General features: G+C 46.6%; 3 protein-coding genes across 5 annotated transcripts; 1 reads left to right on the plus strand and 2 right to left on the minus strand.

The window, feature by feature from the left end:
* Positions 1 to 555: 555 nt before the first annotated feature.
* chmp1a (charged multivesicular body protein 1A) lies at positions 556 to 6,932 on the minus strand. The gene is made up of 7 exons (XM_035396838.1): positions 6,776 to 6,932; positions 5,272 to 5,291; positions 5,037 to 5,114; positions 2,956 to 3,102; positions 2,564 to 2,692; positions 2,192 to 2,385; positions 556 to 998 (listed from the first exon to the last, which is right to left on the minus strand). Exons 1-7 carry the CDS (start codon positions 6,780 to 6,782, stop codon positions 977 to 979), a joined length of 597 nt encoding a protein of 198 aa, XP_035252729.1. The 5' UTR covers positions 6,783 to 6,932; the 3' UTR covers positions 556 to 976.
* Positions 6,933 to 7,777: 845 nt separating this feature from the next.
* cdk10 (cyclin-dependent kinase 10) lies at positions 7,778 to 15,163 on the plus strand. 3 transcript variants are annotated; one of them, XM_035395485.1, is made up of 15 exons: positions 7,778 to 7,926; positions 8,899 to 9,079; positions 9,465 to 9,582; positions 10,636 to 10,708; positions 11,138 to 11,209; positions 11,559 to 11,661; positions 11,893 to 11,974; positions 12,271 to 12,338; positions 12,566 to 12,618; positions 12,816 to 12,885; positions 13,197 to 13,256; positions 13,795 to 13,918; positions 14,102 to 14,241; positions 14,463 to 14,515; positions 14,620 to 15,163. In XM_035395485.1, the coding sequence occupies exons 3-15, from the start codon at positions 9,493 to 9,495 to the stop codon at positions 14,715 to 14,717; spliced, it is 1,086 nt and encodes a 361-aa protein (XP_035251376.1). In that variant the 5' UTR covers positions 7,778 to 7,926; positions 8,899 to 9,079; positions 9,465 to 9,492; the 3' UTR covers positions 14,718 to 15,163. The 3 variants fall into 3 exon arrangements, with proteins under 3 accessions (XP_035251376.1, XP_035251377.1, XP_035251378.1); XM_035395486.1 differs by lacking the exons at positions 7,778 to 7,926; positions 8,899 to 9,079 and having other exon boundaries at positions 9,357 to 9,582; XM_035395487.1 differs by lacking the exons at positions 7,778 to 7,926; positions 8,899 to 9,079; positions 9,465 to 9,582 and adding an exon at positions 9,908 to 10,211.
* A 405-nt stretch (positions 15,164 to 15,568) lies between these two features.
* Positions 15,569 to 22,778, minus strand: vps4a (vacuolar protein sorting 4 homolog A). Its single transcript, XM_035395483.1, has 11 exons — positions 22,574 to 22,778; positions 21,661 to 21,772; positions 20,970 to 21,120; positions 20,329 to 20,390; positions 20,057 to 20,176; positions 19,135 to 19,291; positions 18,735 to 18,883; positions 18,550 to 18,631; positions 18,195 to 18,414; positions 17,535 to 17,675; positions 15,569 to 16,739 (listed from the first exon to the last, which is right to left on the minus strand). Exons 1-11 carry the CDS (start codon positions 22,592 to 22,594, stop codon positions 16,638 to 16,640), a joined length of 1,317 nt encoding a protein of 438 aa, XP_035251374.1. The 5' UTR covers positions 22,595 to 22,778; the 3' UTR covers positions 15,569 to 16,637.
* Between the last annotated feature and the right edge of the window lie 3,160 nt (positions 22,779 to 25,938).

Below are 25,938 nucleotides of genomic sequence, written 5' to 3' on the forward strand. Positions count from 1 at the left end.
CGTCCGTCCGTCCGTCCGCAGGTCTGTCCTCTGCCACTAAACATCTCACTCAGGCACTGAAGCAGAGCGCCTACAGGCAACGACCTGCACCCCGATAAGGCATGAGTAATCAAGCAGGATAGGTCAGGCGCGAACACTCAACGAATTGGAACCGGGAGGGAGGGGAGGGGGGGGAGCCAGTGTCTCGTCGACAGCCGCGAGCGCGGACCAGCAGGGGGCGCCAAGGGACGAGGGGGACAGACGCACAGTGTAGAGAAGGGTGACACACGAGTGTCTGTGTGGGAGTCTGTATCCCTGTGTATCTGCATGCGTGTATGTGTGTATGAGAGTGTGTGTGTGTGTGTGCAGTGAAAACATGGGCACAGACAGGTGCGTGTTAGTGTTGTACTTTGATGTGCACATGTACATGATACGGGTATGCGATGTCTCCAGCTCTGTTACCCACAAGAGGCTCAGTAACGGTCATTACACCCCCCAAAACCCAAAACCCAAAACCTCACACGCTTCCCTGACCTAATTTCATCAGAGAGAAAAAAAGCAAAATACACGCATATATATATTCATATTTATATTTTTAAAACCCGTGTGGCTCCACAGTATGACCTACAGCTCTGAATCTGTCCCTCGGTAGAGCCTCAAGGGGAAAAAAACACCTTTCCCGAAATGATTACAGCTTTCAATTTAAAACACGTCTCATAATCGTTCCTCCATATTCAAAAGGGTTGTCCTCTAGGAAAGACAGCATGAGAGAGGGAGATGGAGAAAAGGACGTTGTGAGAAGGTGTGTGTCAGGCATTAATGTGCTGGTGGGTGGGCATACCTCCCTCCCCACCTTATCACACCCTCTCACCCTGCTTTATCTAGAGGAAACAAGGGAGGGAGGGGAGGGAGGGGGGGATGGAGGGTGGTACAGGCAAAGTGATAGAACCCCAGCTCCTCTCTTCTTTCCTCAGCGGTGGCAGCCAATGAGAGAGCTTCAGTTCCGCAAGGCAGCCAATCTGAAACAACCATAGCATTGTCAGTGTTTGTACAGTGTATACTGTGTGTGCATGTGTATAAAGTACACTGTGTGTGTGTGTGTGTTTGTGTGCACGTGTGTGAGAAACTGTGCATAGGATGTATGGCATGTTTGCTGTATACATAGTGGGTGTGTACACTGAATATGTACATATTGTGTGTGGGTGTGTGTGCATGGAGCACATTAGTGTGTGTAGTATAGTGTACAGCCTGTGGAGTATGTGTGTAGCGTGTTTATGGTAGTGTGTATGTGCGAATGTGACATTTATAGTGTACATTGTGCGTATACTGTGGTTATGAGTTGTGTATGGAGTACATTTAGCATTTGTCATGTGTATAGTATGCATACCATGTGTTTGTGTGTGTGTGCTTATATTGTGTGTGGCTTATATAGTGTATATATTTGTGGCATTCGGTCTGTCAGAGAGGCGGATTGGTCTCGGTTGCACTGGCTGGTGGAGAGAGCACACGCACCTGGGCTGCATTAGCTAATCAGCCCAGGTGCTTAAAGGTGTGCTGCTCTCCACAGTTCGGAGCTGAGACCGGGAGCTCACACCGAGAGCGAGTTTCTTTATTTGAGTTGCGTTTAATTTCAGTTTTGTATCTTTCAAAAAGACGGCGAAAAGTAATCCCCTGCTGAAAAGTGGGAGGAGCTGGCCAGGTGAAAATCTGGAACTGAAAAGTTGCCCTGCTCTGTTTTACTTTCTTTTGTCTTTGTTATTTCAGCTTGTTGTTTTAGTTTATTGCTTTTGCCTGGAACCCGTGAGGGGGAAGGGTGAAGATGGCGTTTATTTTATTCCATGTTGGTGTGGGTGCGCTCTCTCTCGCCATGCGACAGACAACGGTGTCCCCCGGTGCTGCCGCATCTCCCTCCCAGGGTTATATTGTGTATACTGTGCTTGTGCGCAGTGCATATGGTGTATTTTTCCCATACGTTACCTGTATAGCATGCATACAGGGTGTGTGTGTCTGTGTGCACTTATATTGTGCGTGCCTTATGTAGTGTATATTGTGTGTATTGTGTGTATACTGTGCTTGTGTGCAGTGTCTATGGTGTATTTTTCTCCCCGCACGTTACGTGTATAGTATGCATACAGGGCGTGCTCTGTGTGCGCTCATATTAGAGTGAGGCCAGCACAGTGTACATTGGGCGTGTGCGCCGCGCCGCGCCTACCTGCGGGAGAGCAGGTCCTCCTTATCCTGCGTGCGGGAGGAGCCCTCGCCCAGCGACGTGGCCCCGGCGGGCAGCTGGCTCAGCTGGTCCATCACCTCCAGCCCGCTCTCCTCCGCGATCTGCACGATGAGGTCGTCCACCTGCTCCTGGGGCGTGGTCAGCGTGGTGGCCGAGCTCATGGAGTCCTCCATCACCTGGGGGGGGGCTACAGCTTTAACGGGCAGGAACCCGGAGGGGAAAGCCAGCAACACTCAGAGAAACACAGGAGAAATGAAGAGAGAGGGGGAAGAGAGAGTGTAAAAGAAGGGGGGAAGAGGAGGAGGGAAGGAGGGAGCCGGAAGAGGAGTGCGGAGGGGAGGGCCCGTGACTCACGGAGGTGTGGACGTCCAGGTTCTGGACCTGCGTCTCGAACTTGTCCATGACGGCCGACACCTTCTGCAGGTCCATGGAGCCCAGGGCCTTGTCCAGGGCCTTGGTCACCTGCGCCATGTTCTTCGTTACCTAGGAGACACAGCCCGGGGTATTGGCCAACCGTGCAGCTGAGCAAAAACAACGAACCCATGCAAAACCGACAGGGGCGTATATGAGAGAGAGTGAGTGTCTGTGTCTGTGTGTGTGTGTGTGTGTGTGTGTGCGTGAGTGACTGATGAGGTGCCTGTGTGTGTGTGTGTGTGTGTGTGTGCGCGAGTGAGTGATGAGGTGCCTGTGTGTGTGCGTGTGTGTGTGTGTGTGAGAGTGAGTGTGTAGGACGGACGCAGACTCACCCCCTTCATGGTGACCGCAGTCTGCACCTTGGAGGCGACGGCGTCGACGCGGGACGCCATGCGGAGCCAGTTCAGCCCCTCGTTCTTCTTACGGATGGCATTCTCTGCGTACACCCGCGCGCACTCCACGTTCTTCTGCTGCAGAGCCTGCAGGCACACGCGCATGCTTACTATACACACGCATCTGAAAACACTGACTGTACATGGTGATCTCAAAAACACTGACTGTACATGGTGATCTCAAAAAACACTGACTATACACACTGATCGCAAAAAACACTGACTTTACACGCTGATCTCAAAAATACTGACTGTACACACTGATCTAAAAAACACTGACTTTACACGCTGATCTCAAAAACACTGACTTTACACACTGACTTTAAATGGTAATGGTAAATGGACTGCATTTATATAGCGCTTTTATCCAAAGCGCTTTACAATTGATGCCTTTCATTCGCCAGAGCAGTTAGGGGTTAGGTGTCTTGCTCAAGGACACTTTGACACGCCCAGGGTGGGGTTTGAACCAGCAACCCTCCGACTGCCAGACAATCGGTCTTACCTCCTGAGCTATGTCACCCCACTGTGACTTTACACACTCACCTCAAAAACACTGACTTTACACGCTGATCTCAAAAACACTGACTTTACACACTGACTTTAAATGGTAATGGTAAATGGACTGCATTTATATAGCGCTTTTATCCAAAGCGCTTTACAATTGATGCCTTTCATTCGCCAGAGCAGTTAGGGGTTAGGTGTCTTGCTCAAGGACACTTTGACACGCCCAGGGTGGGGTTTGAACCAGCAACCCTCCGACTGCCAGACAATCGGTCTTACCTCCTGAGCTATGTCACCCCACTGTGACTTTACACACTCACCTCAAAAACACTGACTTTACACGCTGATCTCAAAAACACTGACTTTACACACTGACTTTAAATGGTAATGGTAAATGGACTGCATTTATATAGCGCTTTTATCCAAAGCGCTTTACAATTGATGCCTTTCATTCGCCAGAGCAGTTAGGGGTTAGGTGTCTTGCTCAAGGACACTTTGACACGCCCAGGGTGGGGTTTGAACCAGCAACCCTCCGACTGCCAGACAATCGGTCTTACCTCCTGAGCTATGTCACCCCACTGTGACTTTACACACTCACCTCAAAAACACTGACTTTACACACTGATCTCAAAAACGCTGACACATTTTTCTGTAGTTCAGCTGGAACCATTTCACACAACATATGTTCCTCCGGCCCCCACAGATATGCATAGTCAGATCTCAACAAAATCTGTCATGCACAGCTGATGATATACTGCCCCCCGGTGGTGAACGAGTCGCATCACACCACAGAACTGCAGCTCCACTCTGCACCAGCATTGAAAGCCACACCTTGTTTACCCACAATAGCAGTGATGCACAATGCGGGCTGACCCGTGTCAAGATTAAATGCCAACTTCTGCTCTTATCTCATTAGCCCGACTATTCATTTTCTCTGATGTTTCTGACAGTCAGGAACTACAGCTGCGGATAGCGCATGCATTCTCGTTGAACGCGTCTGGCTGTCGTCACTCAATTCAAAGGCGAATGATTCACTCGTTTTCCCATTACATGCTGAAAAATGACTGGCTTGTTGCAGTCGTACTGATTCACTCAGCTATCTCATCTGAGCAAATGTGTGGCTCTGCGGTCCATATATGGTTTCTACCAGGCCTACAGCCAATGGGATCTGCATTGTAAGGGTTTAAAGGTTTAAAGTTGCTTCCTCCGATCTGCTGAAGGTCCATAATGGTGAGAATCCAGTACACAGACAGCGGACACGGCTGACACTGCCACAGCCTGCATTTAGTGAAAGGCCTTAACATGATAAGCCCCTCAGCACCCCCATTTAGCCTTTATCACACGGCCTTGTTAGGACTGCTCTCTTGTTTGCAAGGCTAAGAAATGTTGCCCCAGTTGTCCCCTTAGTCTCAACTGACACAAAGACATCCCCTGTGACACATCATAGCAATCGTAAAAAAGGAACAAAGCAAAATACCAATCAAAACAAAGCCGTCCATTCCCCTGTCCACAACACTCACCTTCTTAACCTTTGCCTGCTCTGACTTCGAGTCTTTCTCTGCCTTTTTAGCTAGCTTTTCCAGCTGCTTGGCTGTGAACTGCAGAAGGAAGAAAAGAAGGGAGAGAGTAAGAAAAGATGGGAAATGAGGGGAGAGGGAAGGGGAAGAGGTCAAAAGATGGGAAACACACAGGTAGAGACCACTGGATCACTGCCATGATGTCATAGCGTCTCTAAACCCACAAACCATGACTTACCTTTAACTGGAAGAGTGTGTCTGTAGGATGGGTGGGGGAGGGAGAGAGCAAGAGAAATAAAAACACATCATTATTATGTTGCAGCAGTCTGTAGCCCCTGCACTAATATGGCCTGATGATGAAGTCAGGCTCTACGTCAGCAGAACCTGGCTCTTTCAGTCAGTTCTGTCAGGTCTGGGCCCTGGCACTAAATATTAACATGAATTTTAAAATTTAGAAGAACGCCAGATCTCAGGTGAAAAAATAACAGCGAGATCCTGACCGAATACCATGCCATGATTACACCAGGGCCACTGAAAGGGCACAGACTGGCCAGAGAAAACAGGCTCAGTGATCACCACGATTCCAGAGAAATTCTGACAGATTAACTTTCTAATACTCATAGGTACTGTAAATACATACGTGTGCTGTGTGCATTTCACCGTGTATAAATACTGTACTGTCCATTTCTCAAAAACAAATTTGACACAAAAACATGTCAGCAGACAATGCTAGGACAGTAGCCCACAAGCACTCCCGCGGCGGAAGAAAGACTCGCATACTGCGGCCTGAGTACACAAGCGCCGCGAGCGGCACATATGACGGTTCTGAACCGAATGGCGTTATCGTAGGTACCTTTCTATACAGCTGGTACGTCATAGTAACAACTTTTGTTCTTCACTTAAAAACATCTGTATATTGTCTGCTAGTTACAAATACTTGTACACGTGATGTCCAACACCGCACTGATGCTATTTTGTGGAAAATCCTGCCAATAAAACATTTCCAAAAAGAATATAAACTATTTTCCACATTTATGGCAAAAACTCCGGTGATCTTACTTATATGACCGAACTGAACTGAGTTTAATATGATTTCATATGTCAACAAATGTATTCTATAAAGTACACCATCTACACACGTACCGCCCCCTACTAACGTCAGACAACGGCTTCCCCGGGCCTGTGCTGAAGCAAATTTCTATAAATTGAGTCAGCTAGCTGGCATAAATTGCTAGCGAATTTAATCAACACATACTCAACAAAGATACATGCCAAATATACGTTCAATGGTTCATCGTGGAAATGGAGAAACGCTCAATTACAAATGGAAAAACAAACTTTGTTCGAATGAATATAGCCTGCTAAGCAACGCGTTATCTAGTTATCATAACGCTACGTAAATAGTGACAGAAAACTAGCTAGGCTAGATACCTAGCAACTTGGCTAACAAACAATCACTGTAGTGACAAGTACTACTTCATACCGTAAACAGAAATCAATAAGTTGGGTATATAGTCTAACCATCGTCGGCTTCTAAAAACGTTGCATATCCCACCAAATGCTTAATTTATAGGCAGTTAACGTAGTGGTTTAGTTAAACTAACGTAAACACGGGTGGAGTTGTAACCAAGCTAGCTGATGCTAGGTAGCCATTTGAGCTATTGTGGCATTATACTACAGCCAACACAGCTAATAATTGTCAAAGGACCAATAACAATTCGGACAGGACAGGCATTTCTTACCATCCATTTCCCAAAGTTTAATAACTAAGTTTGTAGTGAAGTGAAAAAACTGTTTATTTTGAGGTAAGGTATTTCTTCCGTTTAGTATTCTCTCACAGGCAGTCGTTTTCCTCTTCCTGGCTAGAAGGGCCAATGTCAGTCATCACGTGCGAGGGGCATTTCCCTGACTGATTGAAGTTGTACAGGGAACGACCATCGCCGTATATATCTCGTGACGATGGTCGCTTTCCCGGTGTTACTGAACAATTATATTGACGTAATAATTAAATCCACTCATTTAAATAAAATTTAAATTCAAATAATTATAATTAAATTACTCAAACAATTACATTAAAATGTATTAAAAATGAATTTATAATTTTCATTTAATTCAAAATGAAATAGAAATGAAATTAATTTAGCTCAAGATTGCTAAAATATGCCAACCTGGTGTTATGGAGAGGGAGGTGAACCAAATACGATAAATATTACACAAGTTTTGGGTCAGTTTGCAAAAACAAACCTGAATTGAACAAGTGAAATTAAGTGACACAAATCCTGAATTTGATTTGGTATTGTTTTACGGAGAAAAAAAGTATTCTAGGCTATAAGGTTTACTTTTCAAGCTAGTCGACTTCCAATGCTCAACTTCATATTCACAAATTGCGTTACATATTTTGCAATAAGACGTTTAGAATTAGTTTTCTAAGAGTAAGTTAATTGAAAGGTGAAATGATGAGTGTTCAATTCATACAGTACAATAGGGACATATTCTAGGCCTATCCATTGGTTTCCCCATACATTTAGACAGATTTATTTGATATCTTTACCCCTATTAAATACATTGATTTTACCTTACCACACAAAATAGCTAAAATGCACCACTCGTCTTACAGTAATATTCAAACAAGCAAAGAAGACAAACTATTTCAAACAAACTGTTGGACTGTTATAAACAATAGAATCAGAGAGGGCGGGAGAGGGTTAAAGGAGCGGGGAGGCGAATGAGAGGAACAGGGGGAGGCAGACAGGCAGAATGGACGGTTTAGTTTTGAGAGTACGAGTTTACCGTAGGCTACACGTCAGTGCGGGGCATGGGTCCCATCCGCACCCGTCGTATCGAGGCCGATCTCTGATGGGGACTGGGGTGAGCAAGAACACTAAAGATACAGGTGAGCAGCCGACAACAGGGTCTTCCATCTCATATTCTTTAACATGTCTTACAACCCCCGGGGACTTTTTCTGAAGTGTGTTTTGACCTGCTAAATGGCGTAGGGGTCTGTCGGACGGATAATTGGCCTTTCCAATTTTGTTTTTCCAGCTCTTCATATTTCGATGCTGATAGATTTTGTTTTACTGACAAAATATGTCGAAAATCTTTTATTTCACTGAATAGTGTATGTTCCAGAGAGATTAGTATCGATCGTTTTTTTCCACGCATGGTTGCTGATGTTCCAATCAGCTTAAGAAATGAGCACAATCCAATTTAAAGATGCTTGCATTACACTGAGGGGACCACGAATACAAAAGTTTAATAAACATTTTGTCTCAATTATATCATTCATATGAAAGTATTTATATTTCCAGCTTAAACAAAACGGTTACAGAACTTTGAAGATGATATCTGTTATAGGCTATTGTTTGGGAACGTTATAACGAAAAATTGTGTTGTTTCAAACTAGTTCCCCAAAAAATACAGAAAAACGTTCCATGCACATTGCATCCAAAATGAATGTCAACATCCCCTGATATTGATTTAATCATGAAACACATAAAGGAGGATAGGGTTTGTGTCCACTAGGTTTTAATTCCAAATAAAAGTAGCCTATTAGAATTGAAGATTTGTTAAAATTGCATTCCTGGTTCTTTTTTTAAGTGTACACGAATGACCATTTAGAATTTCCTTTTTTAAAACTTGAATCCAAAAACGATATTGCAATCAGCCTATAAAAAAGAGGCTGATTGCAATATAAGATAACTGGTAAGTAACGTTGCCGCTGTATTTTTTTCTTTTTAGTAACATACAATGAGTAATGTAGCCTAATTGTAAAAACTGATATGTTGCTCGCAATCAAAATAATTTATTTAAGATTAAAAAGTTGGCAATATTATTTTAAGGTCCATGTTTTGTGTTTGTTACATAGTATCAGAATCAACGGGAACACCGAGTAAACATCCGTCCATCATCATAACAGCACCGTCCAACGACGACCTCTTCGCACCGACAACAGACAAACCCCTTATCATCCGGGAGGCCAGACCGGGGGTTCCGATATATGTCGGTCGCTGGCCGTTTCCTTCCTCGAAAGCAAAGAGCCACTAAACGTAAGGTCACTTACATTTTCCTTTGTGAACGCTTAATATTTGATAGAGGCGACTGGCTTTTATTGGATGAAGCCTGGGCTATGTAGCCTAATGCAATAAAATCCTAAACGTATAACTTGTGTTCTTTTTTATTGCTAATTGCGCAGTCTGCTAAATGATTTTAAAAAAGTATAAATTATGTGCCTTGTCGATTGGTAAACTGATGTACGATCTATAATGTCGCCAAAATAATTGGAAAGCAACGGTTTTTAAACAAGGACGTGCAACTCAGGGAAAGGTTATGGTTGGCCAGGGCAAGATGCTGCAGAAATATTTGTTTTGTGTGGAGCTCTGTAGCTAACCTTACTTCCGGATAACATAATTCATTCAAATTTGGATCTGCTAGTCCAGGGTTTTGGGTCGCCGGGAAGAGTATGGAGCCGACGACGGACACGGACCCCGATCCTATCAAGCTAAAAACTCTCAGGCAGCCGGGAACATTTACAGTACCGCCGCAAGAGAGGGTGAGTGTGAATCCAGAAGGCTGCAGCGTGTTGGCGTCCTAAATTTGTGACGAAAGTTTCTAAACGGAAAAATGTTTTGGCGTTCTCGAGTGCAGTCGAAAAGTGCGTCACTGTTTGCAGACTATAATCGCTTCGGCCTCGAACGCCTTTGATTTAACCAGCTTAATAAAACAATGAGGTCATTGTCGTCAGGTCCAAGCATATCAGCGACACGCGGGTGGTTTGCGCGATGTCCAATCAATTAGCCGCGCATTCATCTCGTTGTCTGTCTGGCTATTAAAAGCTCTTCTGTGGGAAATCCTTAATGAAATCTTAGTCCGATTAGACCAATGAATGGAAAGGGCAGTTTAGGACCTGCATAAACCGGGCATGTTTGTTTTGTTCTTAGTAGTAGCCTGTTATACCAGGATTGACATAAATAGTCGCATCATTTTCTTACTCCGTTTAGCATTGTACGCTGTCCACTGAATAACATTTTGTTACCGCTTCTTACCATCCTGCAATTGGCATTTTGATAGCTGTCGAATATGTAGAAAAACTGGGCATCCAATGTGTTGCCTGCTAAATGAATAAGTGTTTGCCTTATTGTTGAAACCCATGCCTGTCACATAGGATTAAGTATATTACAGGTAGGGTATATACAGTTATGCGTGAACTGAACTGTGTTCTTGGCTATAAATAACTGTACGAAATGAGTATTGGATAAAAGCGTCTGCTCAATAAATGTAATATATCGCAGTGACAGATATGACAGTTTACACATTTAGTACAGTAAGTGAATGACATAGGATCTGTTTAGTATAGAGGTAATATATTAAGCTTTGTTTTAAAATAATCATTGACAAAAGTATTGAATTTTGGTTTTATTTAAAAAAAAAAAATTAATAATAATAATAATAATACTTCTGGTCTTTCTTGTAACCATGGTTGGTCTCCTTAATGAAGTAGCAGGGATCTCCATATTGATTGTGACTGATCTCTCTGGAGTGACTGTAACTCTGTGCTTCCAGGTGTTAATGTCTATGTGACATTGTGTTGTTGTTGTGTTTTCAGCTGGGCAGGTGCAGAAGTGTGAAGGAGTTTGAGAAGCTGAACCGGATTGGAGAGGGAACCTATGGGATTGTGTGTGAGTAAAGCAGACGGCCAATAACAGCCTGCGGATTATAGCCTACGTGCAAAACCAGGGCAGAGTTGAATCTGAACAAGCCCTTCCAAACATGGCCGTCCTAGGAGGACGCCAGGTGAACTTTCAACCTGTTGCGGAATCTGGTGCCCTGGCAACATGAATGAATCCTTCCACATACTAGTAGAGAATACAGTCTTAGCAACATGAGTAAGATCAGTGTAGATCTCAATATAGTCTCTACCTGGCCTATGCGCTTGAGAAAGGTACTTAACCTGCATTTCTTCAGTATATATCCAGCTGTATGAATGGATGCAATGTAAATTCTATGTAAAAGTTGTCCAAGTCGCTCTGGAGAAGTGTCTACTGAATGCTTGTAATGTAACACATGCAGACGTACCTGTACCTGAAATTCCCCTGCCCCTTGTGCAGATCGAGCCCGAGACACACAGACTGATGGGATTGTGGCTCTGAAGAAGGTCCGCATGGACAAGGAGAAAGACGGTGAGCCCGCCTGTCTTTAAATGGTAAATGGTAAATGGACTGCATTTATATAGCGCTTTTATCCAAAGCGCTTTACAATTGATGCCTCTCATTCGCCAGAGCAGTTAAGGGTTAGGGGTTGGGTGTCTTGCTCAAGGACACTTCGACATGCCCAGGGCGGGGTTTGAACCGGCAACCCTCCGACTGCCAGACAATCGGTCTTACCTCCTGAGCTATGTCGCCCTTTACATCGCTTTACATCATAGAATGGTGCCAGTCTCTACATCGGTAACTCGTGTAATCAGTTCCTGTTCTGGGGCGATGGTGACACTCTGGGGTGCTGCTGCTGTTTTGGGGGGTCCGTTTGCAGGGATCCCCATTAGCAGCCTGCGGGAAATCACCTTGCTGCTGCGACTCAGACACCCCAACATCGTGCAGCTGAAGGAGGTGGTGGTGGGGAGCCACCTGGAGAGGTAAAGAGGCACACACACACACACACGTACATGCGCACGCACACAGACACACGTATACACACATGCACGCATGCACACACACAAAAAGTACACACATCTTATGCACCCACATAGTTCACATACACACACACACACACACACACACAAAGTACGCACCTCAAAGTTACCCACAGAGGTACTGGCATGTCCACACACCTAAAACGCATGTATTTGTCTGTGGTGATCTCGCAGTCTGTTCCTGGTGATGAGTTACTGCGAGCAGGACCTGGCCAGCCTGCTGGAGAACATGCAGACCCCCTTCTCCGAGGCGCAGGTGAGCCTGTGGAGGCTAGCAGCGCTTCACACTCCTGCTTCAGCTGGGGCGAAAGCGTGTGTGTGGGGTCCAGCCCTCAAGGATGGCTGGAATAGGCAACTGGCTTTCACACTCCTGGCCTTTCTAAAGCCGCCTAGGGACTACAGGGGCATTTTTTACTTCCTTATTATGGAGTGACAGGGCTAACGTTTGTAACCTTTGTACTGTTTACTTTGGTAATTTTGGTAAGGTGTTGTTTCTCACTATGCTAAAGTTTGTGGGTAAAATGTAAGTGATGTGAGTGTATGTTCCCCCAGGTTAAGTGTATTGTTCTGCAGCTGCTAAGAGGACTGGACTACCTGCACCATAACTTCATCCTGCACAGGCAAGAGAGCTACCTTTCTGTCCCACAATCCCCTGCTCTCCCTCCCTTTCTGTCCCACAATCCTGTACTCTCTCTACACCATCTCCCACAATCCCCAGCTTTCTTTCAGATCAGCTCCACATCTTTAATTACAAGCACTATAGGGAGCTGATATTTAGAGCTGTGATGACCTGTGGTGTTGTGTTTATGTGTGGTGCAATGTTGATATCTGTGGTGTTCTGCTTCAGGGACCTGAAGGTATCCAATCTGCTGATGACAGATAAAGGCTGTGTAAAGATTGGTGAGTCCAGTGCATTGTGGGTAACAAGAATCTCATTAATGAAAATGAACCACGTTAAAGCTATGCAGTGGATCTGTGCAGGGAAGGATTGGGGTTGTTGAGCGGGTTGCAGTATTAAGCAGGTTATCTGAAGCTGCGGGCTTTCGTGCATGTATGTACTGCACGCGCGTGCGTGTGACACGCGTCTCTCTACGCAGCGGATTTCGGACTGGCCCGGGTCTACGGGATCCCACAGAAGCCCATGACTCCCAGAGTGGTGACGCTGTGGTGAGACTCTTACACTGCATCCCCCTGACCTCTACTTCCTGCTTCTCCCTGTTCAGCTCCACCCCTTCCTGTTCCTGTTCCTACTTCCCTCCTTCCTGTTCCTTCTTTTTATGCTTCCCCCCCCCCAGTTTAAAATGGTCAATCGTTTAATCGATCGTTTAATCACGCTCACTGCCGAGACCTCCGCTGTTGGTTATGGGATTCAAAACCAGACCGCGGGGCCAATCCGTGCACCGGATCAGTGCCTTAACAGCGTAAGCCACCCAGCAGCCACTTCCTGTGTCTCCCTGACAGTGCTGTTCTCTCTGCAGGTACAGAGCACCTGAACTACTCCTGGGGTCAAAGACACAGACCACTGCCATCGACATGTGGTGAGAGCACCTGTCAATCACTCCCTCACACCTGTCCAATCAGAGCCCATTCGATTGAGACGTCATACTTCACTGTAACTGCATTACCACACCTGATAGGCAGTTCTGTGCTCTATTTTTTTTTTTCTCCCAATTTGGCATGCCCAACTGCATATCAACGCTCATAACTGGACGCTCAGCTGTCAATTTGGGAAAGCGCAGACAAGCACAAGCTTTCCTTCCTGAGTAAAAGGAACACATTTCACATGGAGCCTAATTGGGACACTAACCCAGGGATACTCACTGGCCAGTAGTATTTCTGGTTTTCTTTTCTGCTTGATAGTTAATTGATTGATTCATGCAACTGATTGGCCAAATATAACTGTCAAAGGTGTAGATCTGCCCAGATTAGAGGCAAAGAATGAAAACCAGCAGTACTACTGGCCTGGAGGGCCAGATTTGCGTACCCCTGCACTAACCTGTTTCCGTGACTGCGTCGCTTCCTCGCTGTTCCTGGCTCACTTGGCCACGCCCCCTTCTTCCTCGGTCCCTCCCCCAGGGCCGTGGGCTGCATCCTGGCGGAGCTGCTGGCCCACAAGCCCCTGCTGCCGGGCAGCTCGGAGATCCAGCAGGTGGACCTGATCGTGCAGCTGCTAGGGACGCCCAACGAGAACATCTGGCCGGTGAGGACTGCGGCGCCCCCCTGTGGCCAGTACCGTAACTGCAGCCATTAGTGTTCTAGCTGCAGGCACCATTCCAGTAATGTGCACGATGACTCCCTGCAGTCCAGTGACCAGGGCAGTGCTCCTACCATTTTTTTTTGACGGTTGTGACGGTAACCACGTTTGTGTTGCCGTGTGACGTAGGGGTTCTCTCGCCTGCCGCTGGTTGGACAGTACAGTCTGAGGAAGCAGCCGTACAACAACCTGAAGAATAAGTTCACCTGGCTGTCAGAGGCTGGACTCCGCCTCCTAAACCTGCTCTTCATGTACAACCCCCAACGCAGGTAACCTGCGAATATGCACTCATTCACTAACACACACACACTCACTGACTCACCAAGTCAGTCACTCACTAATGCACTCACCAAGTCAGTCAGTCAGTCAGTCAGTCACTCACTCACTCAACAAGTCAGTCAGTCACTCACTCACTAATGCACTCACTCACCAAGTCAGTCACTCACTAACGCACTCACTCACTCATCACTGATTATTCTCTCTCTCTCAGGGCCACTGCTGAGGACTCCTTGGAGAGTTCCTACTTCAAGGAGAAGCCACTACGTGAGTGTGGGAGCGGGGCCCGGGGTTGAAACAAATAGCATCTTTCTTCCTACTTCCTGTCAGAAAACTTACCATTTCCTGTTTCTCTCTCTCTCTCTCTCTAGCGTGCGAACCAGAACTTATGCCCACCTTCCCCCACCACCGCAACAAGAGGATGGCCGTGGCCACCGTCGAGAACCAGCCAAAACGCAGCAAAGTGTGACCCCTGCCCCTGGGGCGTGCCGGACCCTCTGTACGGGATCCCCGGAGCGGATTGGGACTGAAACACGGGGCGGATACGGGCCTGCGTGTGTGCGCGCGACGCGGACCTCACCTGTATACACGCGCGTTTACAAGTGTTGTTGGCTAAGTGTTGAGTGCACCGGCGCTGAACGTTAGCATCGTTTGCGTTGGGCCTGTGTGCTGCATTTACAGGTAAAGGTTCAAGGACCAGTTTGCGCAGTGCAGGCTTTGGGGTCCCGTGCCCAGGAGGGGTCGTGTTTTCAGAGTTCTCCTACCCTCGCCTTCACTGCCGCATGCTGAGAGCCAAGTCCGGCGTCACACTCCACGCTGCGCTCGTTAGCATCTTAGAATGTGCAATACAGCGAATGGGAAACGCACCATACCAAGACAAAAATAAACGGTCATTACTTAGATCTCTACGTTCAATCGGTTTCCTTTTATTTTGTTCCCCCCCCCCCCCCTCCCCCTCCCCCTCCCCCAAATCTGAGGTAATTCTGTAACTGTGTAACTGTTATAATAAATTTGACATTTTACTGTAAGGTTACATGGCTATTGCAAATTTCAGAATGTGCTAAAACTTATGAGGAATTCAGTTTCACATAAGCAGCCACCCAAGGCCATGGCATTAAGTATTGTTGCAAACGAAAGGACATAAACGAAATAAGTTGATATTTAGCTATCATAAGCATTTTTTCTTTTTGCCAGTTATATAATAGCAAGTTATTTTTGTGTTAAATTGTGTCAAATAGAAAATAAAATTTTAAAAAAATTATTCAATGTCTGACATCTGTGTGGGAACAGCCGGACAAGCATAAATAAAGAACTGTTCGCTTGTTTCAGAATTCAGCAAGTTTTAATGAGGCCAGGTTACGCTGGTCGCCATAGCGACAGCAGAACGGTCTCCGTGGAGATCACACCATTCCAGATGAAAGGTACCATTAAATTTCATTGTACAGACACAGCAAGACAGGAGTGTTGGAGCAAATGAGACTAGAGACAGTAGAATGGCACAAAGAGCGGAAGTCGTGTTTGCCTGTCAGAGCTACTCCACATAATGTCTCACTTAGTGATGGCAGACTGAGGCTTCATCAGACAATATTTACATTTATAGCTCATTCTGGCTGTGTCCCTGTTCAAGTGGGTGGAGCTATCATGCATTATGACTGAACCAATCAAGAGTCTCTGCTAAGGAAAATAATCGTGATTGGTTTTTACCAGTTACTGATGCCAGAGAAGTAGCTCCACCCCCTACATGGTTCCACGAAGCCTCACTATCCCATCACTGGGGACCGGTAAGTACCATCACGGTGTTTTAGGTCATTTCAAAAATATTTTAACTGAGAAGCCTTTACTCATGTGGAGTAATTCTACCATGTGGTTGTGAAGAGTCGGGTTATGATGTCAGTTCAGTAGCTCAGTTTTTAGTAGAGTGCAGACTTACACACTTTAACTTTCATGCAGTGATCCTGTTTTAAAAGCAAATAAATAATAAATAATAATATAAATAAGTAATACTGCTCGTCTGATCCTGGACAGGACCCGGACAGATTGATCAATGGTCAGCAATGCTTCATGTGTGAATTATGAACTGAATTAATGGGACAAACTGAACACTCCTGGTCCAGGAGCACTTCCACATATGTGCACACAACATGCGCGCGCACGCACACACACACACACACACACTCACAAAACTATACACTCCTATCATTCTCAAAAATAAATTAAAAAAATGAAAAGCTACCTACTGGACAAACGAGTGAAGAGAGCCTGTCAGCGTGTGAACCTTGAGAAGGTGGCGGTCAGGTGAAAACCATGAAAGGCGGGACCCTCCTTTAGTCTTGCCGGCTCGGGATTGGACGGCCCACTTTGGGGCGGGACCTCTCTGGCCCCGCCCCCCTCAGCCCTCCTGCCCAAAGTCCTCGGTGAACTTCCTGACCTTCAGCAGGTCCTCTGTGTTCACTGTGGGGCGCGTGGTGGACAGCGAGCGCAGCATGTCCGACTGAAACACACACGCAAAGAGGTGTGTTAGACTGAAACACACACGCCTGCACACAGACGTGTGTTAGACTGAAACACACACGCCTGCACACAGACGTGTGTCAGACTGAAACACACACGCCTGCACACAGACGTGTGTTAGACTGAAAAACACACGCACACAGACGTGTGTTAGACTGAAACACACACGCACAGAGACGTGTGTTAGACTGAAACACACGCACACAGACGTGTGTTAGACTGAAACACACACGCACAGAGACGTGTGTTAGACTGAAACACACACGCACACAGACGTGTGTTAGACTGAAACACACACGCACACAGACGTGTGTTAGACTGAAACACACACGCACACAGACGTGTGTTAGACTGAAACACACACGCACACACACGTGTGTTAGGCTGAAACACACACGCACACACACGTGTGTTAGACTGAAACACACACGCACACAGACGTGTTTTAGCCTGAAACACACACACCTGCACACAGATGTGTCAGAATGAAACACACACACAGACGCGTGTTAGACTGAAACACACATGCCTGCACACAGATGTGTCAGAATGAAACACACACACAGACGCGTGTTAGACTGAAACACACATGCCTGCACACAGATGTGTCAGAATGAAACACACGCACATACGTGTGTTAGACTGAAACACACATGCCTGCACACAGATGTGTCAGAATGAAACACACGCACATACGTGTGTTAGACTGAAACACACACACACGCCTATCACGCAGAGTTTCTACTCGGATGTGTACGTGTACGTGTTTGCTCACCATGCACACAATGGGCTCCATCAGTTTGTCGCTTGGCACGTCCATCCAGGTCATCTCTATGGCTTCGGGGTCGCCAGGGGAACAGGGGGTCAGGAGGTCATCCACCATCACCGAGCTGTCGCTGCGTGACGGCCCTCGGACCTGCAGCCAGAACACAGCTTAAACCGCGTCTGCAGCCAAACACCCACATGATACACCAGGCTTATTCACGCCAAAACAAACCATACAGTCTGTGTGTGTGTAGTGTAGTATGTGTAGGTAGTTTTACAGTTTACTCCGTATATAGTAGTGTGTTTATAGTGTATAGTGTACAGTGTTAGTGTTTTACCTTTTTAAAGTGAGTGTTTATAGTGTATACATTAACTGTGTTTTACCTTTTTAAAGTGTGTGTTTATAGTGCATAGTGTATACTGTATATTAGCTGTGAGTGTTCTACCTTTTTAGTGAGTGTTTATAGTGTATCATGTATACATTAGCTGTGTGTTTTACCTTTTCAAAGTGTGTGTTTATAGTGTATAGTGTATACTTTAGCTGTGAGTGTTTTACCTTTTTAAAGTGTGTGTGTTTATATTGTAGTGTATACTTTAGCTGTGAGTGTTTTACCTTTTTAAAGTGTGTGTGTTTATATTGTAGTGTATACTTTAGCTGTGAGTGTTTTACCTTTTTAAAGTGTGTGGCAGACTGCACCTTCCTGACGGGCTGCATCAGGGCGTCCCGTACGATGACGCTGATGTCGGCGCCGGAGTAGCCGTCGGTCTTGTGGGCGAGCTCCCGCAGGTCCCCCTCGCTCAGGCTGTGCGGCGTGTTCCCCAGGTGCAGCCGAAACATCTGCGACCGCGCCGGCTCCTCCGGCAGGGGGATGTAGATCCGCTTCTCGAACCTGGAGCCGGCGGGACGCCGTCAGGAAGCAGGCACCGCCCGCTACCTCCCCCACCCACCACCACCCGCCCTCAATGTGTGCCCGTTCTGTGGCCCCGCCCCCCCTGCCCTCTGACCCGGCCGAACGACCCCTGACCTCCTGCGGATGGCGGCGTCCAGGACCCAAGGGATGTTGGTGGCTCCGAGGACGAGGATCCCGTCGTTGTTGTTGCCCACACCTGCCAATCAAGCAAGCATCGCAGTGTGAATGGCCACGCCTCCCGGTTCAGAGCGTTCCGATTGGTGAGGGGAGGGAGGGAGGGAGGGGGCGGAGTCTCTCACCCTGCATCTGCACCAGGAACTCGGTCTTGATGCGGCGCGCGGCCTCGCTCTCGTTCTCGTTGCGGGAGCCGCAGAGCGAGTCCACCTCGTCTATGAAGATTATGGAGGGCTTGTGCTGCCGGGCCAGCTCAAACAGGCTCCTCACCAGCCTGAGACACACAGGGGGAGAGGACAGAGAAAGGGTCAGGAGAGGGAGAGAGACAGAGGAGAAGGGAGAGAGTAAGAAGAGGAAGAGAAAGGGACAGAGAGAGACAGATGGTGAGGAGAGGGATGGTTAGAGGGCAAGAGGGAAAGAAAAGAGTGGCAGAGGATAGAGGGAGAGGGATAAGGAGGAGAAAGAAACAGGGATAGAGGGAGAGGGATGAGGAGGAGAGAGAAACGGGTACAGGGGGAGACTCACTTCTCACTCTCTCCCAGCCACTTGGACATGAGGTCGGAGGAGGAGACGGAGAAGAAGGTGGAGTTGTTGGCCTCCGTGGCGACAGCCTTGGCCAGGTAAGACTTCCCTGTTCCAGGAGGACCAAAGAGCAGGATCCCCCGCCACGGAGTGCGCTTACCTGAGACAAACACACACGCAAACATCATAAACAAGGACTTGTTTTTATTGGAACATGAATGTGTTTTATGAATAAACAGACAAAAAACTAATTCTTTGTACTTTGTGTGGATGGGGAACACCTGTGAAAGGTGTGTGGATTTGAGTGTTGTGGGCGGGGCTTACCTGTGAAAAGGTGTGGGAATTTGAGTGGTGTGGGCGGGGCTTACGTGTGAAAAGGTGTGGGAATTTGAGTGGTGTGGGCGGGGCTTACGTGTGAACAGGTGAGTGAATTTGAGCTGTGTGGGCGGGGCTTACCTGTGAAACGGTGTGCGAATTTGAGTGGTGTGGGCGGGGTTTACATGTGAACAGGTGAGTGAATTTGAGTGGTGTGGGCGGGGCGTACGTATGAACAGGTGAGTGAATTTGAGTGGTGTGGGCGGGGCTTACGTGTGAAAGGTGTGGGAATATGAGCTGTGAGGGCGGGGCTCACCTGTGAAAAGGTGTGGGAATTTGATGGGCTGTGGGTGGCCGGGGCTCGTATGTGAATTTGAGCAGTAAGAGTGGGGCTCACCTGTGAAAAGGTGTGGGAATTTGAGCTGTGTGGGCAGGGCTCACCTGTGAAAAGGTGTGGGAATTTGATGGGCTGTGGGTGGCCGGGGCTCGTATGTGAATTTGAGCTGTGTGGGCAGGGCTCACCTGTGAAAAGGTGTGGGAATATGAGCTGTGTGGGCAGGGCTCACCTGTGAAAAGGTGTGGGAATTTGAGCTGTGTGGGCAGGGCTCACCTGTGAAAAGGTGTGGGAATTTGATGGGCAGGATGACTGCCTCCTTCAGGGCCTCTTTGGCTCCTTCCAGTCCGGCCACATCGCTCCACCTGACGTTGGGCTTCTCCATGACAATGGCACCTGAGCAAGACCAAGGATCAGGTGTCAGGCTACCTGTACCACCTGGACTAGCAACGGTCAGGTGACCTGAAGGGTAATCTACCAGTGGCACTGCAGGCAGTATTCAGTGTACGTGTTGGGCTGTCTGACAGACAGGCTGCAATCAGGCTTACCCATCAGCTGCTCCTGCAGCTTCTTCCTCTCTGGGTTCTCACCCTCACTATCGCTGTCACTCCTGGAAAACACGTATGCACAAATGCACATGTAAACGCAGATGCACAAACACACACACAGGTTCACACGCACATACAATGGAGTGCTTAGCACAGTGCAAATAGTGTGCTTGCTTATAGTGTGCGCAGTGTGTGTAGTGTGCAGGTATGGCATTCATAGTGTGTGAAATGGGTCAGAGTAGTGTGTGAGCAGCGTGTGAGTAGCGTGCAAGCAGTGAGCAAGCAGTGTGCAAGTAGTGTGCGAGCAGTGTGAGTAGTGTGCGAGTATGTTCTGAGCTAGTAGTGTGCGAGTATGTACTGAGCTAGTAGTGTGTGAGTATGTACTGAGTTAGTAGTGTGCAAGTATGTACTGAGCTAGTAGAGTGTGAGTATGTACTGAGTTAGTAGTGTGCAAGTATGTACTGAGCTAGTAGAGTGTGAGTATGTACTGAGCTAGTAGTGTGCGAGTATGTACTGAGCTAGTAGAGTGCGAGTATGTACTGATCTAGTAGTGTGCGAGTATGTACTGATCTAGTAGAGTGTGAGTATGTACTGAGCTAGTAGAGTGTGAGTATGTACTGTGTAACGCGTTTATGCCGTACTTGTCATTGTTTTGCGCCTCCTTCACAGGTTTCTTCCCGTGCGGCTGCTTCTCTTTGCTCTTCAGGTAGTCCTTGAGCTTCTCGGCCCGGTCCAGGTACTGCACGCACTTCCCCCGGATGCTCTCCTTGGACTTATCGCTGTGCGCCTCGTCTGCGTGCACCCCAACATCTTTACTTTACAAACAAGTTCAACCCATATCTGCAGGCCCACAAGCAGATATGCATGAACAAAGCATCGTTTCATTCGATGCTCTCTGTGTCCGGACCCAACAGCTCTACATCAGTGTCCACCGGTCATTCACAGCATAGCCGAAGGAGTCCTGAACACACACTGACCAGATATTACTGCTTTTGCTGGACTTGATGTCCAGGGTGTATGTGTAGTGTTGGTATTTTTGCAGGTTACAATGAGGATATTCAATGTACTGATCAAAGTTAATCATGGATCCAAAAATGACAGTTGTGCAAAACATAACTACCACTTAAATGTGGTCCTCAAAGTAGAACTGATTCATAGCTGGTACTCCAAATCTCACATTGAATATGAATTATGATGAACTCAGAACTTGTTTCCACTTCTGTCAGTTGGACAAAATCCTTCAGTGATTTGTCAACCTCACATCGGCGGCCATCAGGGATTGCCTGGCGGTTGCTTATTCGTGTGTGCACAAAGGAAACGCTCTATGCTTACATTTAATGGCGTGTAAGAAGTACTCGACCGCGTGCTGGTACAGACGCAGGGCCTCCTCATAGTTCTTGGCCTTGTCCTCTTCGGTAGCTTTGGTCACGAGATCGATAGCTTTCTACATGAGTGAAAAATACACACACATCCCAATCAACGTTACCACGAGTGGGGATTCAAACATTTCAAACAGAAAATCTAAAAGCGTCAATTCCTGAAAATATGCACTGTAACCCATAACTGACGTTGTTGGTAATTTATTTATTAGGCAATACTTTTGACTGCTCATAATTCAGAAAAATTCTGAATGACCAACTGCCATACATTTGTATTGATTTAAACAATAGTTTAACAGTAAAAAACTTATATCTAGCCAATAGCGTGTTACCTTATTTTGACCATTTCACCGAAAACGTAGAGATTCGCAATACACAAGATACTGAATTTCCATGTAACGTAGCCAAGGGAGAAATTAGACATTGAGGACCTTGGCTACAGTTCAACATAAAAACCATAGCTATCTATGCTAAATATCATTGCAAATAAACTGTGCAGTAGAAAAGCATGATATCAATAACGACAGCTTTCAAACTACAGCTAGCTAAATAGATAGTTAATAACCAAACGTTAACCATGAATAAATTAAATATTAAGCGACCTAATCACTTTAAATTAATGACTGTGACTCAGAAGTTCACCAACAGAACTGATGCAGGCATTGCTCGCTTGCTATCTGACGAAGTTGATAGGTAGCCTAGCTTGCTCCCTTTTTAGGCATTATCGATTACTACATTGCTCTTTACAACAGCATGTGAAATCGTAAACATACATATAGTTATATAAACATAATAGCAAGAGTATCACTGGATATTGTTTTACGCCAGCTAACGATGAACATAGCCAGCAAAGTGACTGCAATTACCTGTAATGTAGACGTTGTCATTTCATCTCACGCTTCTGCAAGAATTCTCCTGGATCCCTGATATTTTGAAGTCGGGAAAAACCCTTCCGTTATGTTTTAATAATTGTAAATCCTTAGAAAGGGGGCGGTGTTCCGCAGCAAACGGCCTAAGCAAGCGTGAAACCATAGATACTTAAAAATGTGTTGTTTGTAGCAGAAGTGCTGCCCCCCACTGGATATCATTAATAAAACAATTACATTTTTGACGCACGTTCGACTTTTGTAAACGGTAGGAAATGAGCACACCATCCAGAGGGGGAAAAGCTCATTGTGAAAGATTTTATGACAGTTTCAGTTCTGATAAGACCAGTGCCTCCTCCTCCCCCCGTTTCCTGCTTTCCTTTCTGTTTGGCTCACCATCCCGCAGTCTGCTAGTAGTGTCCCACTTTTCATTCCCAGTCAAGTTGTCTCTGGGTCAGCTGTTGAAGTCTCACATCTCACAGGTCAAACAACACTGACTACCCTGTCTTCACGTAGAGAGGCGTCATCTAGAGCAGTGACCAGTGTGGAGCAGCAGCCAGTGTGGAGCAGTGGTGAGAGTATCAGCCCATACGCGACGTAGCGAGGATCCACACATAAAAACTCAATGTATTAATAGAAAGAGTTGCCAGGCAACCCATAAGTTTTGGTAATGATGGCACTGAGGTGAGTCTGAGACTGAAGGCATAAATATGCTGTTAGGAGCCAATCAGGAGCAGGTCAAAATATGAGGTGTTTGTGCAATTTGTGTGCGTGCGTGCGTGCGTGTGTGTGTGCACGCACACACCTGTATTTGTGCTTGAATGTGTAATTGTGCATGTGTACAAGTTGTGTGTATGCATACGTACCTGTGCAAAAGTGTTTGGACATCAGAATGCAAAAGTGGGTTAGGATTTGACGGGATGCATTTGAATGAATCTGACATTTTAAAATTCTATGGCCAGTTGAGAATAATATTTTAACAAGCCAGTCCTCACTTTCTTTCAGTTTATATAATGCCTCTGTTGTTTTTCATGCTTTCAGGCAAAAAATAACATTATCTATTATCTCTTAATCATGAAATATATTATAAATGGCTAATTGGCCCTCATTCATGAGTGTTCATGATAAGAAATAAATATAGATTTGTCTTCATTTTATGTCACTAAGAAAGATTCAGATTGTTAGTTCTCAATAATCCATCTGTCAAACAGGCAAATGTTTGAACAACTGAATATTCGGACTCAGCGCTGTTCATGTTCACAACCTCGAGGTGGGTGACAGCCAGAAGAGGAGAGGGTCAAAACATAATGAGCATGCAGCGTAATGTTAACCTGTTTGTTTGTTCCTTCATTAACTTGTGTTGTGTTCATTTGTGTATTCGTTCATTCACAATCTGCGTAGAAAATAAGTGCACAGAAAAACTGGTAAATCAAGACATTTATTGCAACGTAATCCCAATCAAAACAAAAAAAGTGTAAAATTATACATAAAACGTTGTGTACCATTTTTGATGCTGGAATCTCTGGAGATTATTATTATTTGACATCAAGCTGTGTGTTACTAGAGCTGGCAGACAGGCAGACTTGGTCACGTGACTATAGATGAGTCGTGGTGTTAAACCAGCTCAAACCGGTGCATCAAGAGTCCAACTTGCAGTCAAATCTGCTGCTTGGTAGTAAATTACACGTGCAAAACGACACATGGCTAATGATTCCAGCATGGATATTCACAGTGACTAAGAAGCTGTACGTCCTTACGGCTACAGAACAGTAAAATGTGACATGCAAATAATACCTGGAGAACCAGTACCAGCACTAGGCAGACTGGCATTTAGAGAAAGCAGTACTGGGTAGACTGGCATTTAAAGGAAGCAGCACTAGGCAGACTGGTATTTAGAGAAAGCAGAACTGGGTAGACTGGCATTTAAAGGAAGCAGCACTAGGCAGACTGGTATTTAGAGAAAGCAGAACTGGGTAGACTGGCATTTAAAGGAAGCAGCACTAGGCAGACTGGCATTTAGAGAAAGCAGCGCCTGGCAGACTGGCATTTAGAGAAAGCAATGCCTGGCAGACTGGCATTTAGAGAAAGCAGCGCCTGGCAGACTGGCATTTATAGAAAGCAGCGCCTGGCAGACTGGCATTCAGAGAAAGCCGTGTTGGGCAGACTGGCATTTAGAGAAAGCGGCGCCTGGCAGACCGGCATTTAAAGGGGAAGAACGGTAAAACTGAAAAAAGGAAAAGCGCTTCATACAGCATACACGAATCTCCAAACAATAAATAGCACACTCCGGTGAATATTACATTCTACACGCATAACCAGTCAGAATAGTTAAGCCTCCTCCACGCAACACTGCCTCGGCAGCTTAAAGGAGGAACAGGTTTCTGTCAGTTTGAGAGGGATCGCTGCAGCACCGAGGCGCTGGCGCGCTGAAGAGGAGAGCCAGGTGCCGAGCACGTGCAGCGCGTAGCCTGTGCAGCGTGAGGGGCGCGACGGGAGCGCGTCTCCCGCCGTTATCAGGAGAGAGGCCCTCGGCGTGGGCGCGAGGGGCCAACGTCCAATCGGGCTCGCCGAGCTGCCGCCTTTCGCCCTCGTCGCGGAAAGCCTTTCGTCCCGGCTCTCCGGGGGGGGGGGGCGAGGTCACTTCCTGTCGAGGAGGCTCACGCGCTCGCACGCGGCTCGGGCCGCGCAGGTCGCACGTGCCGTTCCCCCTTGCCCGACACGCGCTGACACACACACAACAACAGCTGGAACCCCGAAAATGGAGAGCGTTCCACCCCCACCCCACCCCACCCCCATGCAGGACCCCGTCCTGGGCCCTTAACGTCTCCCACATGGACCCCTTTCTGACTGGAATGTAACAGCGGGTGGAACTTATGGAGAAAACACGAGGGAAGCATTACCAGCGCGAAAACGGGTCAGCCTGTGCCAACACGTGTTCTCGTACAAAGCCTTCTTCAGTCTATACATTCACGAAACGCACATCTCGCTCACTTGGCTGCCTTAAGTTAACTTCACACATCGTTCCTTCCAAAAAATTGTACAATATTTCAGTCAAGGTGTGTATTTTTCAAAAAGGACTGTGGTAAAGAAAATGGAAATATTTGTTCGTCATGGTTCTTTTTTTTTTTTTTTTTTTTTTTTTTTCACAACAACCAGTAAATGACTGGTGACAAAAGTTTTGGTTGACTTGTTTGGACCTGACGGTCTTGAAATGACAAAATGCAGCTGACCCCAGAAGAGGGGTCGCCTACAGTACCTCATCGCCAAAACATCGCCGGTTTGTGGCTTATCCACAAATCCCAGCATCCACCATGGTAGACCCTTCATTACCCATAAATACCATTGACTTCAATTCCTTCAAATCA

Source organism: Anguilla anguilla, chromosome 16 (genome assembly GCF_013347855.1).
Source record: "Anguilla anguilla isolate fAngAng1 chromosome 16, fAngAng1.pri, whole genome shotgun sequence".
In the NCBI taxonomy this organism is placed as follows: Eukaryota; Metazoa; Chordata; class Actinopteri; order Anguilliformes; family Anguillidae; genus Anguilla; species Anguilla anguilla.

Coding starts and splice junctions, on each gene's coding strand:
- chmp1a (XM_035396838.1), bottom strand. Junction 3,103..5,036: donor AGCAGGCAAAGGTTAAGAAG/GTGAGTGTTGTG, acceptor GTGTGCCTGCAG/GCTCTGCAGCAGAAGAACGT. Junction 2,386..2,563: donor ACCTGGACGTCCACACCTCC/GTGAGTCACGGG, acceptor GCCCCCCCCCAG/GTGATGGAGGACTCCATGAG.
- cdk10 (XM_035395485.1), top strand. CDS start 9,493: ATGGAGCCGACGACGGACACGGACCCCGATCCTATCAAGCTAAAAACT. Junction 12,619..12,815: donor TAAAGGCTGTGTAAAGATTG/GTGAGTCCAGTG, acceptor CTCTCTACGCAG/CGGATTTCGGACTGGCCCGG. Junction 14,516..14,619: donor CTTCAAGGAGAAGCCACTAC/GTGAGTGTGGGA, acceptor CTCTCTCTCTAG/CGTGCGAACCAGAACTTATG.
- vps4a (XM_035395483.1), bottom strand. CDS start 22,594: ATGACAACGTCTACATTACAG. Junction 21,773..22,573: donor TGACAACGTCTACATTACAG/GTAATTGCAGTC, acceptor TCACTCATGTAG/AAAGCTATCGATCTCGTGAC. Junction 18,884..19,134: donor TGGCTGGGAGAGAGTGAGAA/GTGAGTCTCCCC, acceptor TGTGTGTCTCAG/GCTGGTGAGGAGCCTGTTTG.